The sequence below is a fragment of the Leptonychotes weddellii genome, chromosome 14, assembly GCF_054177405.1.
Source record: "Leptonychotes weddellii isolate Sample4059 chromosome 14, ASM5417740v2, whole genome shotgun sequence".
Taxonomy (NCBI): Eukaryota; Metazoa; Chordata; class Mammalia; order Carnivora; family Phocidae; genus Leptonychotes; species Leptonychotes weddellii.
In genome coordinates, this window is record NC_138382.1 from 27,981,524 (window position 1) to 28,002,035 (window position 20,512).

Genomic DNA, 20,512 nt, shown 5'->3' on the forward strand with positions numbered 1-20,512 from the left:
GGGTATTGAGGAGGGCACATTCTGCATGGAGCACTGGGTGTTATGCACAAACAATGAATCATGGAACACTTCATCTAAAACTAATGATGTAATGTATGGGGATTAACATAAGAATAAAAAAATTAAAAAAAAAAAAGGTGCAGTGTCTTCCAAGTGGTGGCCAAAGATGGAGATAAGGACCAGCAAGTGATCTCGGGGTTGGAAAACTCACTTGGTCGATGGGCCAGGCAGCCTAGGGCACACGGCGGCCATCACTAGTGTACGAGCTCAGGCGAGGAAGTTGGTCTTCCTCGGGCTCTGTTTCTTTTTGTGTAAAATGGGAAAATAAGGTTCCTACCCCTGAAGATGATTCATATATAAAAAACATTACCATATGTAAAACACTTCGAATAGGGCCTGTCCAGTTGAGAATAAAGAGTATTTGCTGTCAATGAAGGGTACAGGATGTTTAACTATTATTATGGCTAAAAAACAGGGAGCTATGTCTATCTTTAATCACGGAATGGAGAGCATGTGGAAAAGGACATAAAAAAATTGTAGAAAAGGGGACTCAGAAATAGGTATAAGAAAGATAAACGAGAAAAAAAAAAGGTAAAGGCAATTTAAAACAATTAAATTCTCATAAGAAATACCGCAATATAAAGAGAGAAAAATACAGTCTCATGTTAAACAAAGAAACAAAAAAAACAGTCCAGCCCTGAAATGATCTTACTGTTTCTATAAAAACTTCTAAAACAGCACATGGAATTCAATTAACTTCAGAAAGCAATTATTGAGCACCTACTATGATGTAAGAGCTTGGACACAAATGTGCATAATCCATCGGCCATGCCCTCTGGGATTTCAAGGCATATGTGATCTGTACACATTTAATATTCTAAGTGTGAACCTATTTTATGAGAGCTCAAAGAATACAGTGTTTAATTCTTTCTGCAGAAAGAGGAATGGGAAATGAGCTTAAAAGAATTTTCCAGAATTTCAACTCAGATGTTTACAATATGAAGCAATCCCTATAAATGGATGAGTTGAGCTGTGTGTAAAACAATAGGGATAGGGAAGGTTTGGAAAACTGGATACTGCATTCCAGCTTAAAGGCATTCACGTTCAAATTAAAAAAAAAAATAGCACGGATGTAAACAAAACCATCTGAGGTCAGTTTGCAACCTTTGCAATACACACGGAAGTGCTACTTGAGGTGGATTAGGAAACAGGATTGAACATCAGCAGGTGGAGAAGGGAACATGTGAAATTCTAGAGTGTATAAATATCATTTACCAAGAGCCAGAGATGAAAGTATTTGGAATGTGTAGTTAGCGGTAGGTGGCTAAGAGAGTGAACAATGAGGCATGAGGGAGACATCAGCCTAGATTATAAAGGGCCAGGAACACAATGCTAAGTTCAAACTTCATCTTGATGGCATCAAGAACCACCTCATTAATTTCCTTAATGGTATCCTCTTAAGGATGTATCCTTAACAGTATCCTCTTAAGAGTTCAATGGTTTCTCAGGTCTTCAAGAACACGGATTTGTTATTATAAATGATTCTAGCTCATAGGAAATGAGAAAATGTTCTCTGTCACTGGGGAAAATTTGACGGAATTACCATGATGGAAAACATCTAAATTTTTAAAAAATCTATTACATTAAATACTGCATATTTAGAAACATCTGTTTATTCATAAGATACATGGCTCAGTCACATAGATTATATCCAAGTTAATGTTGATTATTTTCTCGAGTGTAAATATAAATATATATATATATATACAGCTTTTAAAACTTACTCAATAATTAATATACTAATAATTATTTGACACTGTTTTAAGGGCTTTATCATGTCATATTATTTCACTCCATCTTCATGAAACTCTTACTGCTGTGGAGAGATCACCCCACTTACAAGTAAAGAAACACAGGATAGCAGATAGGAGGTAACTTGCCCAAAGGCACACAGCCCATAAGCAAACAATCCAGCATTTCACCCAGGCAGTCTCTCCCCAGCGTGTGCGCTCTTAATGTGGAGTTGATATGCTCTGTATGAACTGGTTGATAGCTAAAGCTGGCCTTTCTTCCTAGGCCTGTAGAACCATTCTTCTAGAAATATGGTAGACCCTAGTCTTGTCTGTGATTACCACTAGGCTATCCTCCTAGCTCTTTCTTATTACTGACTGTTAGAATTTCTCCTATTCATAGTATCTCTTTTTAGTCCTGGCACATTTATCACCAGACAGAACTACTGGAGGAACATGGATCTTCTCTTTTTCTGCCCCCTCCCCCCTCTGTTCTACTACCAGACTTCATTTAAAACTTCCTTCATGCTCCCAGGATCTGTTTGGCAGAAGGCTTGGGTTTGACTTCGTCACTACTTCTTCATAACAGAGGAAGAAAAAGTCAAATCTATCATAGGAGAATTCACAACATGAAACACAGTATTTACTAAATTCCAGAGTATTTGTGTGATTATTTACAACAGGATCATGATTACCGTCATTGATAACTCTCTGTGTCTTGTCTATTGTGGCTTTCTGCAAAGCTCCTTCCTGCTTAGAGATGATTTCTAAACTAGCATTTCTTGGGTTCCACACAAGCAGTTGTTGTCTGCAGTGACTTTCCTCTGCCACTCCATCAGAAAAATTGTGCTCTGAGGTTTTAACATACACTGTATCCATGTCAATGATTCATGCTGATTAGCATGGTAACAGTGTGGACATGGCCAGGATTTCTCACAGACACATGAGATAACCTATGGGTGAACACAGATCATTTCTCAGAGCTCAGTTTATCCTGCATCTTTCCCTCATTGTTTCAAAGTCACTAATAAATTTCTTCTACCGATATACCTACTTTTCTGTTTAACACAAAGCTTCTCCAGAGCCTCAGGCACAGCATTTCCAAATGTCAACAGCTATTAGCTCTGCACATTCATCTTTGTTTCCTTATTTCTCCGAAGTTGTTGTATTTCTCAGAGGTGAGTCCAGGTGGCTTAACATAACATCGGGGGGCGGGGGTATAGGAGTGTATGTATTTTATCAAAATAATTCACATAGCTATCTATCTCATCTCTCCTTCTTGCCTGCAAACTTTTCTGGACCCAACTAAGTATCTAGCATAAAGCCTTACACCTTGCTTAAGATCAACAGAGGATAAATTGTGTTTTTAAATGATCAATCAGTCAATCAATCACTCCATCAAGTATCCCAGGCCCTCCACTTTAATTTACAGGAATGAGAAGCATATTTTGAGACAGGGAACATGCTGTATTTCAAACTGTAATGCAAATACAATGTTTGGTGAAAACATCCAAGTTAGGTTTACTTCATTTTTATCCGTATTTATATATATCTCAATGTGTGTGTGTGTGTGTGTGTGTGTGTGTGCTTGTGTATATATCACTGTATGTGTGTTTCTGTGTGAACTGCATTTTTGCCTTTAGGAATATGACAGCAACCTTTCTTCAGTGAGCCCAAACTTCCTGTTTCCCTATCCTGCAGCCAAAATTCATGTGAAAACATTTCATGTGGGATCTTCATAATCAAGTGGAGCTGGTGCCAAGCAGGGGTGGGGACATGTCACCAAGCACAGTGACTCTTTGGCATATGCAAAGAAGGATATATGACAGAGTATATCGACTGGTCAAACTAGTGCCTGCTGAAACCAACAGGCAGGAGAACAAGAAATCTGCTGTCAAGATGCAAAAGCATTGGCTCAAATTAAGAAAAATAATTTCTAGTATTTCAGAACCATGCAAAACACTGCAACATAGTGTCAGTTCCAGAGAAGCAAGTACTAGATTATAAAACATGAGCCAGACTACGTCTGGCTTCCTAGCTCTCAGTCCTTGAACCAAACCCTGTAGCTTCTCTTCAGCTCTCTTCTCTTGATCCGACATACCTTTAAGAACATCAAACAGAGAAAAGCATGGGAGAGTGTTTTGGAATTTGTAAAATACTCTATAAATATAATGTGGTGTTATTAGTTTTTGTTGGGGAAAAATTGCTGGGAAAGAGAAATAAAACATCTCCTTGTTCAAAACCTGCTAGGCTGCTGTTTAACAATTACCACTGTAGCATGGGTTAGTCAGGTGAATTTTATTGCTTTTATTCTGATCTATCCATTGTCCCCATCTTTTTGTAAAAACAGAGTCATTTCTAGGATCCACTGTATTATGCTCAAATATAATATGGGATATGAAAGAGTTATACTATTAAGTGATGATAGAAGTGGTTTATGATAGATGCTTTCTTTTTTTCATATATACTTACCCACTGCAATTTTACTTGTCTGTGCAAAAAAACATATTCTCTCATATTTGAAGTACCCAGTTTACAAAGAACTATTATGGATTATATGAATTATATGTTTGTATAATAATATATAGAATCTGATTAGGTATCTTTAGTAATATGTTAGTAATGATACTTGAGAGGAACTAAGGAACTGGTAAGAAATCAGTTAAATATTGAAAATGTATAAACACATTTATAGTAGAATCTGAGTGGTGATATAAAGAATGTTACTCAGAATTAAGTAAAAAATAATCATAAATTATACAACATTTCAAAAGAAATACAGGCTTATTACCTCCTAGTACATAAAATAAATTCTTCCAAAATATAGGTCTTTATATTAAATTTTTAAAACTCAGATTAGTATATTTTCTATATGTGACTTGATAATACTAATATGTAGAAGGTATCTAGAAGCTATTATATTTAGGGGCACCTGGGTATCTCAGTCAGTTAAGCATTTGCCTTTGGCTCAGGTCATGATCCCAGCGTCCTGGGATCGAGCCCCATATCGGGCTCCCTGCTCAGTGGGAGCCTGCTTCTCCCTCTCCCTGCCGCTCCCCCTGCTTGTACTCTCTCTCTGTCAAATAAATAAATAAAATTTTTTAAAAAAAAAGCTTTTATACTTATAGTATTTTTTTTAATGTCTGGTGGTTGTTTTTTTTTTTTTTTTAGATTTTTATTTATTTATTTATTTGAGAGAGAGAATGCGAGAGAGAGAGAGAGAGAGAGAGAGAGAGAGAGCACAGGAGGGGGGAGTGTCAGAGGGAGAAGCAGACTCCCTGCTAAGCAGGGAACCCAACGTGGGACTTGATCCTGGACTCCAGGATCATGACCTGAGCTGAAGGCAGTCGTTTAACCAATGTTTGGCAATTTTCTTTCCTATATATAGTAAAAAGGTTGTATCAGCCCAAGCCACGAGAACTTGTCAAGCAATTCATCTATCTATCCATCTATCTATTATCTATCTATCTATCCATCTATCTCTATTTCTAAAGAATATTCCTCACACAGATGAAACTTGAACCAAATCACAAGATTGATTCTTAACTCTTTTCTGTTTCATCTATTTATTGCCATGTGCACACTTAATTTTGTGTTTATATATTTATTTATTTTTGCTCCAAAGAGAAAATAGCATGAACCATAGTTGCTTATCGCCTCTAGAGAAGCATATTCATCTATATCAAATCCTTTCTATGAATGTTAGTACAGTCCTCATTTGACTAAAAACCACCTGTATTATTTATAAAGAGATCTATTATCCCAGAGAATCAAGAAGTTGGAAGGAGAATATCCAATGAGGAACAATTTAGCTTTCTGTTTCCTCTTGGACATTCTGACTATGAGAAAAACAAATGCTCTCAGTGATTCTTACCTGCAGTGCACAACCATGGGACCTGCATCAGGAGGGTTACAGGTTTTGACTCTCCGTAAGAAAGCTAGAAAAGGTGTAGGGTGCTCTGGAACGCCGTGATCAGGCCAGGCTGTGAACTGGAATTGTCTTACTTCTCTCTTCTCGCTTGACCCATTCTGTGAAGCAGGAAGACTGGGTAAGATTCTGTGTTCTTAGCCTCAGATTGTAGTGATGAGTAGTAACATGGAAGAGGTAACATGGAAATATGCTATCTTAATTCCTTCCCCTACCCTAAGACCTTTGGGAAGATGCACTCTTTGGAGCTATCAACACCAAGCTATTTGTAAATGACAACTATCTGCTCAGGAAGATAAACATTCTTAGGTGAGAAGCATTATATTTTTTAGGTGTAACTATCAGGAGTGCACCTGTTGTATTTTGCGGAAAGAACTAGCTCTTCTTCATCTATTCTTCATTTGTGGAAACTTCCGTTCAGAGTGAGAGTTCCATATTTACTTATAAATTGCTGGACAAGGAGAAAAATTGCTGAGTGATAATGGGAGAATTATTTCATTCTTCACCGTTGCCAGTGGAATCAAGATTTAAGCAAAGTCTTAAGATACTTGATTTCTCAAAAGACGCTTTCTTTAAATAATGGAAAGGGGAAAGGAAGGGGGAAAAAATAAAAGGCAAACCTTGTAAAGTGCAAATGTCCGCACACAGTACGTGGCCAGTTCCACCGTATCGAGCAGCGTCACTTGCACCAGCCCGTGGGTTTCTGTGCCTCTACTGGGCCAGTACTGGTCACACTTCACCTAGAAGAAACAAGTGACACATTCAGGGCAGATGCTCATCAATTTCTCTATTAGCCTCACTCAGAGTTGCTGTTGAATGAAAACAGCTTTTTTGCGTTTCATTTTATGTTGATCTTTTTCTGGCATGTATTCTTGTTATCCCATATATGTAAATTACTGCTCTAATGCCAATATAAACCACATTTTTCAAACTGGTAGGAATACTAAGCAGTAACAGATTCAATTTTCCTGGAGAAAAATAAATTGCAGATTGTTGCTGAGTAAAATAAAGAAAGAGGTATTTGAAACTTTAGAGTACTTGAAAAGAAAACGCAAATTTTAAAGAAGGCACGTTCTGCATGGAGCACTGGGTGTTATACGCAAACAGTGAATCATGGAACACTACATCAAAAACTAATGATGCAATGTATGGTGATTAACATAATAAAAATAAATAAAAAAAGAAAACACAAGTTTGTTCTGGGATATATGTCATGAATCGCATCAGGAGGATTATGCTCAGCCATTTAAATGATGTGGTGAGACAGTTAGTGTTCACCCATCAAGGTTTAAAAGGCATAAACTAGTTCATCTTGAACTATCACAATTTCCAAATACACTTGTTTAAAAAAAACTAGACATAATTTGTGAATCTATCAAAGTATAATAAACAACATGGCATTGTAAAAAGTACAAGATAAATGGTATTTGCATCCAAAACAAATTAAATCTGTAATGTGTAGTGGAAAAAGAGCTGTATGTTCTTTAAAACCGGTCTCAGAAGGTCATACACTAGTGCAAAGTTAAAATAATTTAAAATTCATTCATTTCAGATGAATAATCTACAATTTCTATGTGGAGTTGAACAAAAGCACATAAAAAGTATTCAAGTCAATTAGTTTAACATGCAACAGAAAAATAATTCCAAGTCTGGAATACATTTCAAATTTCCTAGGTACTGTGGGTATTAAAAAGCATAATAAAAAATGACAAACACAACACTATATTTTCTAGTAAGGTCATAGATAAGAATATATTTACCCTTTCTATCTCAGATTAAAAGAAAAGATGGGAATAATTCTTAACTGAAATGCATTTCTCTAGGTAAAGAAATCTAGTACCATTTTATATTAGGAATCACACCGTGTAGTTGAAAAAGGAAGATTCGAAAGTCATAATCTCTGGATTTAAACAAAAGCAATGAGGCATTATTATCATAGACACTAGAATTTTTTGGTCCAGTGAATAGAATTGCTAGATAATTATTTGCTTTTATGTTGAATATAAATATTAGTAGCATTCTGTGAATAATATTGTGATTTTCTCTTTCACAGATGTAGCACCTGCTCTTCAAAGGACTCAGGCTCTTTCTATCTGGATCATGGGCCTTCTGAAAAGGCAGAGGTTTTATTCTCTATCCAATTTCCTAGACAACAAAAAGGAGAAAACCACTTTAATGTACAGTTATACAGTAAAGTGGAGGTTGAATTTACACGGTTTGACTCTCATGCCTTTATTTCAATGGTGAAACCACACAAACACCTATTTTATAAAAAACAAACAAGAGTGGTTCAAGAAAGATGGGCAATTTGTGTCTTAATTGGATTTTTAAACATACTTACATGTTTTCTAGATGCATAACAGGTTCTTCTATGTTTATATTTCTATGATATGATCTACTTAAAGAATAGTAACACAAGGGGAAGACAATTCTCTAAGGAGAATATTGATATAGCATGACCCTGACTGAGTACCTCTTATGTTCTCTAACCATCCATTAAAACCTAAGTTGTATGTGGGTGGAATTAGCAGAGGATACCACCTGAACACAGCCAACACGACTTAAGTAGCCATGATTCAGATTGAAAGAAAATCACAAAAATTATGCCAAAGGCTCTGATTTAAACCATAAAATAGATGTCAAGTTGATGTATCGCTGCAAAGGACAAAAGTAACTTTGGAGACCTCTTACTGCAACATTTGAGAGGATGACAGCAATGTGTTGAGTTAAAAAATGAAGAGAGAAACTCAACTCATTATTTAACAGTTTCAGCTGGATGGCAACCCTTTCAAATAAAGATCAACAGATCAAATCCCATAAGGACAAATATTGCTATGACAGACACAAAAACAGCAGGTTAATGCAATGAAACGATCTATAAGGTCAGTACGATGCACTGAACCAAATTCAATGCAATTATATTTCAAAGCTGGAAATTGATTATCATCAGACCTTTTGGTGAGATAAGACAAAGGAAATGAAGAAAAGAACCATAAGCCAGCTTTTATGTGACCTCTGGAAAAGTTGTTTCATTATTTAGTGACTTTCCATCAACAACTCCACTCCAAGACATAGCAAAAACTGAAGTTACTGAAGTATGAGAATAATTATTCTCATACTTCAAGTATTAAGTTTAAAACTGCAACTATTATTGACTTTGACTCCTTTAGGAAAAAAGAATACTGGAAAACATTACTTTAAGGAGTGAATGTTGTGAACATTTTTAGCTAAAAGAAGAAGAAAAGAAAGCTTTTGTACTCAGTTGAAATAACATACTTGAATCTTACCCTTTATGAAAAAAACAAAAAACAAAAACCACCAAAAAAACCAACTCAGACAAAAACCCTGCTCTAAAACGTTTCAAACTCAACAGCAAAAACTGGAAGCAATTTTTTCAAGCAAATATATTTAAACATTGTTGTTTTCTCTCAAGGAATATTTCACAAAGGGAGTTTATGAAAAAATAAGTATTTTAATGTATGTACACATGCACACATATGGTCTCAGCAGCAGGATTAGAAGCTTTCCACAGGCTTCTCGGAACAGCTATAGAAATCCACTCTTCCCTTCATTAGTAAGTACCTGTGCACACTCTTCTCTCTCTCATTCTCTGAGTAGCCCACACGCTTTCATCTGCTTTCTAAGGGCTACATTTAAGGGCTCAAATTTACTGCCATTCTTCTAAGTCCTTCATTTTTAGCCATATACTAAACAAACAATTTCTGATTTCAACATTAGAAAGCAATTGGGAAGTATAGTGAGTGAGAACAAGGGCACAGGAGAACAGTTAGAAATTTTTTTTTTTCTAATTATCCAATGCAAATGAACTTGCTTCATTGTCTCTCTTGAAATGTTTTTACTTGGACAATAGCCCCTCCCTCCACCTTTTCTTCTTTTCCTCTGGGAGAAAATCTCAGAAGATATTTCTAGAGAGAGTTACCACTTTTAGGCTTTGTGCACAGAGACCAGTGTAGGAGGCTCCCCTCTGAGCATCCAAGAACTAGAAGGCAGCAGCTCCTGAACACAAATACTGATGCTTGCCTTTTCCTCTTTGATTCTGAAGTGACTGACTACATCTTCAGGACTGATGCATAGAAGGTTGGGCAGTCTAACTGGATGGCTGGGAAACTGCTTCTCTATTTTTAGGACCAAAATCCAGCAGCCTCATCTGTTAAATCGGTACAATATCTCCAGCATGACAGGGCTATCATAAGGCTCAAAAACCATGCACCTGAATCTCTAAACCCAATAGGCATTCAATAGGCAATAGCTATTATTAAATCTCAGACTATGTTCCCAATTTTTTATGATTGTTGTTCTAAAAAACATAATCATTCTAAGTGTGAACAAAAGAAACATGTTATTAATCCCCATGGATATGTATTTAGGAGTTGCTAAGTCTTAGAAACTGTGAGGACACCAAAGTGAAATGAGATGCAGTCCTGCCCCGAATCCATCAGCTTTACTGACTAGATACAGAGGTATGCTTTCATCTGCTGGTTCTTCAAATACATAGTTGTGAGATTTCCAAATAACTCCCTTACTCTACCTGGGTCCTAGTCAGATGTGAGAAGAGAATGTTTTAGCGTCCGAGGGGGAAAAGGAGAGAAGCAGAACATGATACCCAGGCTGTGGTTTAGAAACCCTACCCAGTAACTCAATTTGAGGCCTAACCTAAATAAGACAGTTCAGATTTCTGGCCAAATTTGGGGGAGATACTTATTTTTATTATTACAAAGTGACTACCCTTATATGGTAGCTTAATTTCTTCATAATTATGGAAAAAACAAGCTGACCATCACTAAATGTATGCTATGGAATTAATTTATATCCCCTCTTTCATGGCAACCTATTAAAAGCAAATTGATGGAATGATAAAACTTGTCATTGGAAATATCATGTAGGATTTATCCAGTAGGTCTGCTGACTGTGCTTCGGAGAAATGCTTTCTTTCTAGTTCTAGTTTTACTTCCAAATGGCTTATCTTGGAAGTGCCTGGCATATCGCAGATATTCAACAACTGGAAGCCAACTTTATAATCAACTATACTGTGGTCTGCATTGACTTATTTTTAAATTGCCCAAAACTTTCTGAAAGCAAAACCTTCTCATTTCAATTTAACAAAGACTCATTGAGCATCACAGCAGCGTGGTGAAGCATCAGAATTCCAAAGTATGGGGTGTCTGGGTGGCTCCGTCGGTTAGTGGCTGCCTTTGGCTCAGGTCATAATCCCAGGGTCCTGGGATTGAGCCCTGCGTCAGGCTCCCTGCTCAGCGGGGAGCCTGCTTCTCCCTCTCCTCCCCACTTGCTCGTGATCTCTGTTGCAATCTCTCTCTCTCTCTCTCAAATAAATAAATAAAATCTTAAGAAAAAAAAAAGAATTCTAAATCTAATAAACCAATACCTTCAAAGGGTCCCAGCATCACTGATGCAAAATGCACTTGCTATATGGTACTTTGAAAACCTTGCCTAGGGCCAGATAATTTATCCAAAGAAGGACTTAGAATAAACAATAAATGATAGATGGGAAAGCATAACTGTTGCTGAAAGTAACTGGAAATTAGTATCTACTATGTTTGGTCAGAAGAACCTTTTATAAGGAGTGAATAGAAAGTATGCTAACATTAGATAATACTAGTCAAAGTTGGTATTGGGACTATGGGAATGTTAATATACACTCATCAATGCACATTTAATAAGGGAGAACATAATAAAAGGAAGTTTCAGAAAATTATTAGGATATATTTTAGTGGATGGATAAATTATATGCTGAACTGTTTGTTTCTATAGGTTGGCAGTTTTAAAGACCAGCTTAATACTTGATTATTCAAAAATAAGTATGGAGATCATCTCAATGATTCTATTGTCTTTCAGCGATAATGTCATTCTTTTCACTCAACTAACATTTGGCCCTATCTATTTTCGAATGGCAGAAGGGTAGTCTGGTTTGTGTATTTCCCCTCTTCATTTTCTCTTTGTTGACCACTACATAGTGGAGATCAAGTACAATGGATACCCGAAATGAGAGCAATATTAAAGCATTTGACTACCAATGCAGTAATAGCTTTTCATAAATAAAACCAGAAAGTTGAAAAACATTATTCTCTAAATAAACCAAATTATTCATTATAAAACTGCTTATCAGCTCATTGAACCGTTTGAACACTTCAAAAAATTGGTATTTCCTTTTGTTTGATGTGTGCTATAGACTAAAATTTTGTGTCCCCCCCCACCAAATTTATAAGTGGAAATTTAATCCCCAGTGTGATGGTATGAGGAGCTGGCCTTTGGGAGTTGATTAGGTCTAGGGTGCAGTCCTCCTGAATAGGCTTCATGCCTTACAACAAACTCCAGAGAGCTCTCTCCCTCCTTCTACCATGTGGGGATACAAAAGGAAGAACCAGGAAGTGGATCCTCACAGGATACCAAATCTGTCGGCTTCTTGATCTTACACTTCCCAGTTTCCAGAATTCTGAGAAGTAGATTTCTGTTGTTCATAAGCCACCCAGGCTATGGCAACAGACTAGGACAATGTGCCCACCAGAAGTTCATATAGGGACATACACTACACTTTTCTAATGACATCCCCCATTAAATTGATAGTCGTTACATCTCAAGTTTCTGGCACTTTGTTGTAACCCGAGAAAGCTCCATGAAGTACCTCTTTGTCCTGGCAAGGCGGCACTTGAATGTCAGCTCTTTCCACATAGCTGTGGTCCTTGGATTTCGCACCTCGGCCCCAATCACAGCTGGCAGCGGCTGGGTGCCCTGCATAGCCCTGTGGGCACCTCGGTGTCTGCCTGGATTTGCTCAGTGGTTGCCTGTGGCCCAGCAACACTCCTGTGTTGCTGTTACTGAGCAGTATATTAGATGACTTAAAGTTTCAATGAGAAGATAGTTTCTGTACACCGGTAGTTCAATACATTTTAGCACTTTAACAACTAGTACGGTTATACTGGTGCATACCAGCTGAGCCTCAGCTTTGCCTGAAACAGAGACTGATCCACACTTCTTAAAATTTTAGAAGTGACCTCACCAGCCTGGGAGTGCTACAAACATGAATGTGGACAATGAGAGGGGCTTTGCACAAAGTTGCCAAGAGCAAAACTGCATCTCTTCCTCCCAGCCCAGCTCTTTCCTAGGCCAGGATGCCTCTCATTCACTTTCATAGGAATGTTTGTTTGGGGCCAGAATTGGTAGGCTGCCCTTCTAAATCGAGGAGATGAGGGTGGGGGAAAGAAGGTAGAAAATCTGAGAAACTGGCAAACAGTAAGAAATTGGTGGGTTTCTTTCTCTTTTATCTGACATTGTGTCTGTTGACAAGAGAAAACCAAGAGTGTGGAACTTGCTAGATAAGGACCCAAACATCTTTTAGGTTGCCAATATGAGCATCATTCTTTTTGTTGCCAGTGTCCTATTTACATTAAGTATCCACCACTTTTCAAAAACAATCCCATACATCATGCAGACTCCAAAGGCAATGTTTGTGCTGCCGTTTCTACAGTTGCTTAAGGAAAAAGCAGTTTCTGTTGCCCTAGATAGGCAGTGCTTTAGGCTGCAGTTTGAGAAATTAAATGTTTAAGGCCTTCGGCGCTTCCAGTTCTATTTGGAAAAGGACACAGACCTGGCATTTGGAAAGCATTTGCTCTCCATTAAACTTACCGAACCTTGACAAACCAGAGAGGCCAAGAATTAGTCTGCCGCTGGCCAAGGCTGGGCCTTCCAAAACCGATAATGACAATGAAAACAATAACATTGCCATTATAATCTTCAACAGGATTCTGCCAACTTCTAACCCAAAAGGACCTCACAATATGAAAAGAATCTCAAGATGTGTTTTACAGGAAAACAAGAAAACATTTGATCAGAATATCCTTTGCCTAGAATTGTCCTCTTGGCCATAGAACCAGATGTGAACATGTCTCACCTTCCCTCTGTATTGGGGGAAATATACTAAGGAGACGTTCATGGACAGGGGAGGACATCGGAGGTGGAGGGAGTGATCATTAGGTCTGAAGTGCTCCACCCATCAAATGTCAAGTCTCTGTATTCTTATTCCCTAAATTATTAATACAATGTTGTTAACACCAGCCCAGTCCCTTAGGCCTTGACAGCATCTATCCTCCATTCATCAGCACAAACAACAAAATTCAGTGGAACAGGGAATTTCCCCTGCTATGACCTAAGATAAACTAAAGTCATGATGTACAAAACATTTGACCTGCTCTAGCAATGGATACCATCAACTGAGTTGCATAATTTTCTGTTTGGGAACAGAAAATGGGATTTAGGTGGTCTGGAAACCAAGTGTAGAATTCCTCACTTCTAACCCTATGCTTATACCCCGCCAGTCAATGTGGCCCACACTGAATGGCAGTTCAAATCATGTCCCTTTTGTTGAGGGTCAAAATTTCACTCCTTATCCTCAACACTTATAGCACTAATCATAGCACAATACCACAATAATAGCACCTTAAGTGATTCAACTCCCATTAGAAAGCCTGCAAGACAACAGAAGCATCAGTGAGTGTCAACCATGGGCAGTGAGTAAGGGCAAGCTGGTGAGGACAAAAGAAAGTCAGCTATCCCTTAACCTTGGTTAAGCTGTTTCAGCTTGTAACTCTAATCAAGGCTGCTGAAGAATTTATTAAGCATGAGGATTACACATTCCCTCTGTCTTGTATTCCTTAGGATGGGAAACAAAGTAGAAGAGGAACAGCCAAAAACAAACAGATGAAGGGGAGGAAAGAAAAAGACAATCGCCCACTAAATAATAGAGGTTCCTGGGCCAGGAGTCACCATGGCAAATCCTACCTTGGAGCCTCCAATGGTTCAAACGAGGCTGCCAATCATGTGTCTTACTTGCCCACAAATAACACCCTTGGAGTGGAAATCCCAGCTGTATACATTTACTCTCCTACCAGTGCTTCATTTTTTCTGAAAATTTTCTTCCCTCCATGTGGTTGCCCAAACCAGTTCATGTGCTTACTGGCATGTTATGAAACATGGAAACAATTAGAGACCACATTCTAGGGCACAAGGGAATGACTCGCTACAGAATCAATGAACTATGCAGAACTTGAGAGGATTTGGCAAAAAAGATGGAAATTGTAGAATAAGACCCACTAACAGTATCTCATGTCACACAGCACATTCTACAATTCTTTAAATTGATCTGTGTGTTTTCAGGCAGCAATCGTACTTTACTTTCAAAGTCTCTAGTTTATAGCCTTATATTTTGTTTTGTTTCTTTATTTATCCAAATGAGACTCAGAAAATATTCAATGTACACATTCTCTCTTCAGGTTTTGATAGCTGAATTCATACACTATGCAAACAGTCTTCTCAGTTAAGTTTGGAATTCTTGTAAGGCCACATTTGAGGGGGAGTGTTTGAAATCAAAGAACTTAAATTTCCAAAAGACCAATTTGAGTCCTAAGTCATCACACTTGGAAGGGCTTCTTTAGCAAAGGAAATGCTAAGAATGGTCAGCTCTTTAACAAAAGGCTAGTGAAACTTCTAATACATGCTAATGAACCCAAGAGCCTTTTGGGTGAGTTAGCTGTTCTAACTTGGCAAAGGTTTAAGCACTGCTGCTTTATCATCCAAAGGCCTGAGTGAGAGGCAAAGCACAAAGCTGGAAAACACAGGACATAGGTACTAAGGGGGCAATTCCCTAGCACCATCAAGTAAGTAAGAGAATGGGGAGGGGTAATGCAAAACTGAATCAAAAGTAAACGTGGTATCAAGAATATATTATCTTTAGTGACAATTATTACTACATGTAATTCATGTTCATATTACTATTTTCATATTCTATTTCTTCAAGATATGGTTGCAGTGGAAGCTGCAGTCAGAATGTCCTTGTGATCCATGTGCAGACTGATTAACAATTCCCTGCATCAGTGTCTCGATTCTGGAGATTCTGTCCTGGGGAAGGCAAGTGCAAAAGAAGCCCATGTTGTGAGCTCTGTTTGGTCACAGTACATGGGTGTTACACTGGGAACAGTGGGCAGAATTCATCATGAGCAGTGACTCTATGAGGCTGGTCAGGGTTCACTGTCAGCCACAGAGAAACAAACGCATTGCATTTGGGAACAAAAACTGAATTATTTGAGAGCAGCTTTAGGGGAAACTGAGGTTGTACTGGTACATCCTCCCAGCTCTCTGTCTCAACCAAACCCTAACAGATGAGATTCCTTACCTTGGTTAATACCCACAATAATCCTATGTAATTTAAAAAGGACAAATGAGACTTTTAGGCATCCCAGTAACATGTTCACTGTCAAACACCTAGTAAGCACTATAGCTGGGATCTAAACCCAGACATCTGACTGCAAGGCATCTATTTAGGACTGTGTCATATAATTCCCTTCTCTCTGATGGTGGTATCCCCAGGCAGTCTTGTGAAATATCATCTGTCCTCTCTTCCCTTTCCTCTTCTCTCTCCCCCATCACCAAACTGCCAGTCAACATGTACTCCTGCATACAAGTATTCTGCAGTACACAGTTTACACACACATGCACACACACACACACACACACTTCATTTTTCTATATACCAAGGGGGTGTGTGTGAATATTATTTCAAGAATCTGAGCCTTCTTCCAAATAATGAAATTTCAGGCTTCAGCCCTTGGAGAGGTGATTTCTTTCAACCACCTGGACCACCTCCCCTTATGGGGAAGACTACAAGCAGTCCCTAAATAAAGCCAGACTAGTTCAAACATCTGTTTTGAAATTGAAAATTCACTGAGTCCCCAGATCAGCCCACATAACCCACAGAGTTCCTGAAGTATAAAGCTATATATTTCGGTAACAATTAAGCACTATTTAGAGAAACTCAATCCAAGTTCTTAGTTGTGAATCTAGGAACGCCTTTCCCTTTCTCCCTAGACTTTAGGTGAAAGAGCAACTGGATAGGGAAAAAGCGAGGTGGGAGGATGTGAGGGAGAAGATGGAAGAGCAGGTGAGATAATTTGGGGGACCAGTGCTTTGCTAGATTTCTCGGTTGCATTTGGTCATTTATTCTCAAGCATTCTAGACTGGGGAACGAAGGGCTTTGGGGCCTTGTGGGTCAGGCCTCATTTGTATGTTCAGATTGATGATGTTGAGACTCCTCAATATTGGCTTATGCAGGTCATCACAAGTTTGGGTACAGACTGAACCACCACAGAATAAAAATCACAAGACAGCATTTTAATTGGCCTCCTTAGGCCATTTAACAACGGAGAAAGCTAACTTGCAAGAGCAAAGAGTAATTAATGAAGGGAGCAAACAGAGGTTCATTTAGTAACTTCAAAATAAGTTCCTCTGTCTGAGGTGGGGAAAAAAAGGTAGCCTGCAACATAAAGATAAACTGTAGGTATTTAAGTCACAATGCCTTCCGCCAAGAACTGCTCATTACCATCAGATATTGTGATGGCAGTGGGGCCAGTTAGAACGAACTTTATTATTAGAAGCAATTAGGGAGAAAAGGGGCAGAATTTCATTGCGTTATTTCAAAACAAGTTTCTGTGCACGGTTTAATGAAGGCCTGCAGTGTCAAGATAAAATGTGTGCTTTACTGAAAACAGCTTTTGCAAATGGCTGCTTGTTACCAGCGGTATCTCCAGGCAGAGCAGTCTGGGTAGGCTGGATTTACATGCACGCTGTAATAGAATAGTTCAGCTGTCTCAGCTTCACAGAAGTGTTAACAGGCAATATGGCCTGATTGTTAAGCACATGTGTTCTGGGGCCAGACTGTCTGTCTTCAAATCCTCACTCTGACCTTGAGAGCAGAATGACCTTGAGTGACCTCTGGAATGTTCTAGGCTTCGTTGATTCATATGTAAACTGGAGATCATAGTAGTGTTTATCTCACAGGATTGTTGTGAAATATCAATGTGTCTAATATGTGTTAGATGCTGCATTATGAAGTTATATCCCAGAAACAGTTAGGTGGAAGGTTATTTTTACAGGACTTGGTATATGGGGGTTACCCTGAGTACAGATCAATAATGGATCCATTTACATATTTTTAATGGGGTTTTCATGTAAAGAATGACAATGACATTTGTCTTCACAGTCATACAGGTTTCATCTAAATTCTTTTCAGACAGTATTTCAGTATTTCTATATAATCACATGTTATAAAGAGGTTTGACTGCTTTTTGGGTTTGCTGAACCAGTTGTGTACCATATCCTTTACTTCCACCTTTAAAGTAATGGCTGGGACTTTTTATATTTTCCTGAGTCTGAGCTTTCCCCTTATGAATTCCCTGCACAGCCTTCAACTCTTCCCTCATCTACATACCTGGGCTAAAAGAAACTGCCATGTATCGAGCTTAGGAGACCATTTAAAAAACTCAACTGTCCCACAAAAAATGGGGAGTTGGGCTTTGGCTTCCTTCTAAATATCTTTTTGAGACTACTGTGACCACAGTAAAAGAGACCTCTCACCAGTGGTTTCAAACTCTGCCCGAATGTCCTACTCTTCAGTGAGAGTGTGTGCTGCCTTCAGTGATTTTTCAGACTCCTTCATTAAATTCTCAAGGTTAAAGACTGATTTTCATCAGATGGCTACAATATTTGCATATTCACTTGGGAATATGGCACACTGCTTACCCATTATGTTTTAGTTTTGCAAATCAATAACATTTAACTAATGTGCCATGCACCATAATATTGGACCCATATGATGAATAAAACCCCCTTCTTAGACCTTAACAAGCAATGACTCTGTGATTAAAATCTATTCACTTTGGAGAAGGCTAAAGTAGCAAAATGTCCTCTACACATTTATATGTTTTCTCAGCTGTGTATTAACCCACATCATTTTGCTGGCTGCATTAACTTAATTTATGGTAATTTGAATAATTTATATAAGAGCCTCTTTCACAGAATTTTAGATCTTACCCTGCAGATTATGAGAAAGAAAAAGTTAAAAATACTGACAAGTATATATTGGTGGGATTCTCCCCCAAAGTCTGTGTGTTCTTGTTCAATGTGAGTTTTTGAAAGAGGTTCAAACTAATATTTATTTTCTCTAACCAAACTGTCTACTTTTTTAAGTATATATATATACATATATGTGTATATATGTATATATATATAATTTTTTTTTTTTTGGCAATCACATTGTAATGAGAGAATTTCCTTCTTGAAAGACTCAGTGTTAAATAATGGTTTTATCAGAGTTGTTGATGCCCACTCACAATTTGTTCCTGTTGGAAAGTCAAAGCTTAAGGAAAGGGTAGATTCCGAAAAGAATAAAATATGCAGCATAGGGACTACCTGAGGAAAGGTCTGAAGAGAGAAGGTAGATATTCTTACCCTGGATCGTTCTTCTAGTTTTGTCATCATGACAACTGTTGCACTCCGTTGCTCCCATATCATTCTCCAAAAGTCCCCAAATGTTTCAGGGAGAGATCCCTGTGTTGCAATATAGGCGTTTTGTTTCCTATAGCCATCTATGTAGTTGGCATTCACATAGTCACTTCCTGGGATGCCTGTAAAACAAGAAGTGTTATTCCATGAGGTGAACCTATCACAAGAGGAAATAGCCTGGGATCTGGCCTGAGGGCAATGTTATATTATTGTTTCACAGTATGCTAGAGGAATCACAATATATTAAATTTTGGGTCTTAAGCAAGATAGTCTCGTTGGGACTATCACATTAAAGAAATAGGTGTTCCAGGTGTTGGATCTCTGTAATATGACAAGGTAAATACCAAAGAAAGAAAAATATAACTGATTATCCATAGGGTGCTATTTTTCTCACACCCTATTTTCTCCACTGCATCAGTAAAATACAGCACGCAAAGGAGGACAGAAATTTATCTGGTCACATTCCTCACTCATGCTATTCCAATTGCCAGACAAAAATGAAATAAAATAATGCCTGAATCTGAAAACGCAGTGTAGGGTGGAGCGTGTGTAACGGTGAGAAATTCTTCACAAATTTAGCTAATAGGGAACTCATTTGTAAACTCATTTAATCCTTACAACAACTCTATGAAATATATCCTGTCAGGATCTTCCTTTAACAAAGGAGAAAACTGAGGTGCATCGAGATGAAAGCACTTGCTCTAACTGGTGGAGTCTGGTTTAATGATAGTCAGTCTGTCTGCTATGTCTGTCTTAGACTCTGCAGAGATTGCTTCTTGTTTAAACCTCACAGTACTGTTGTACCACATGTTCCTTCCCTTGGATTATCGTGATGGCCTCTTATTTGCTTATCCCACTCTACTTTTGACCTTTGCAGTCTGCTCTTCATCTAGCATGATAGCAATTTCTAAGAAAATATTTCAGACTTTGTAACTTCTTTCCTTCAAACCCAACAATGGGTTTCCCTTTTACTTCCAATAAAATCCAAACTCTCAACAATACTTACAAAGCTCCACACTTTTCCAAACACATCTCATTCTATTCACCTCCCTGCCTTCTAAACTCTAGACACTGGTCCAGCTTCCATTGGTAGAAAACACTGCTCTCCTACCTCAGTGCCATCCCACACCTTAGAACACACTCTGTGTCTCCTTCCCATTGTAAAACGCTCAGCCTATATCTCAGAAAGCCTGCCCTTGATACTCCTGGACCTCAGAATTCCCTTGACTTTATGTTACTTATTACACATTGTAATTATATACTTGTTAACACAGTTATCGCCTGCTTTGACCTCTAGACCAGGTGTCTGTTATTAACCCTTGCTATCTCTAGGGACAAAAAGAAATTTGCCCCAGTTTTGACATCTAGTAAGTAGCAGAGCTTGAACTTGATGCTGATATTCTGATTGAAAGTCTAATTCAGCGTG

General features: G+C 38.2%; 1 protein-coding gene across 4 annotated transcripts in view; it reads right to left on the bottom strand.

The window, feature by feature from the left end:
* Positions 1 to 1,820: 1,820 nt before the first annotated feature.
* Positions 1,821 to 20,512, bottom strand: part of PTPRD (protein tyrosine phosphatase receptor type D) — a 434,932-nt gene continuing 416,240 nt past the window's right edge. For 2 of the 4 annotated variants that reach the window (XM_081802978.1, XM_081802976.1), the window contains 4 exons: positions 19,033 to 19,208; positions 6,339 to 6,458; positions 5,665 to 5,819; positions 1,822 to 3,891 (listed from right to left, as the gene is read on the bottom strand). In XM_081802978.1, the coding sequence (XP_081659104.1) occupies positions 3,864 to 3,891; positions 5,665 to 5,819; positions 6,339 to 6,458; positions 19,033 to 19,208 (479 nt within the window). In that variant the 3' untranslated portion in view covers positions 1,822 to 3,863. Of the gene's footprint in view, positions 3,892 to 5,664; positions 5,820 to 6,338; positions 6,459 to 19,032; positions 19,209 to 20,512 lie in introns of all 4 variants that reach the window. The other 2 variants (XM_081802975.1, XM_081802977.1) reach the window with 2 other exon arrangements.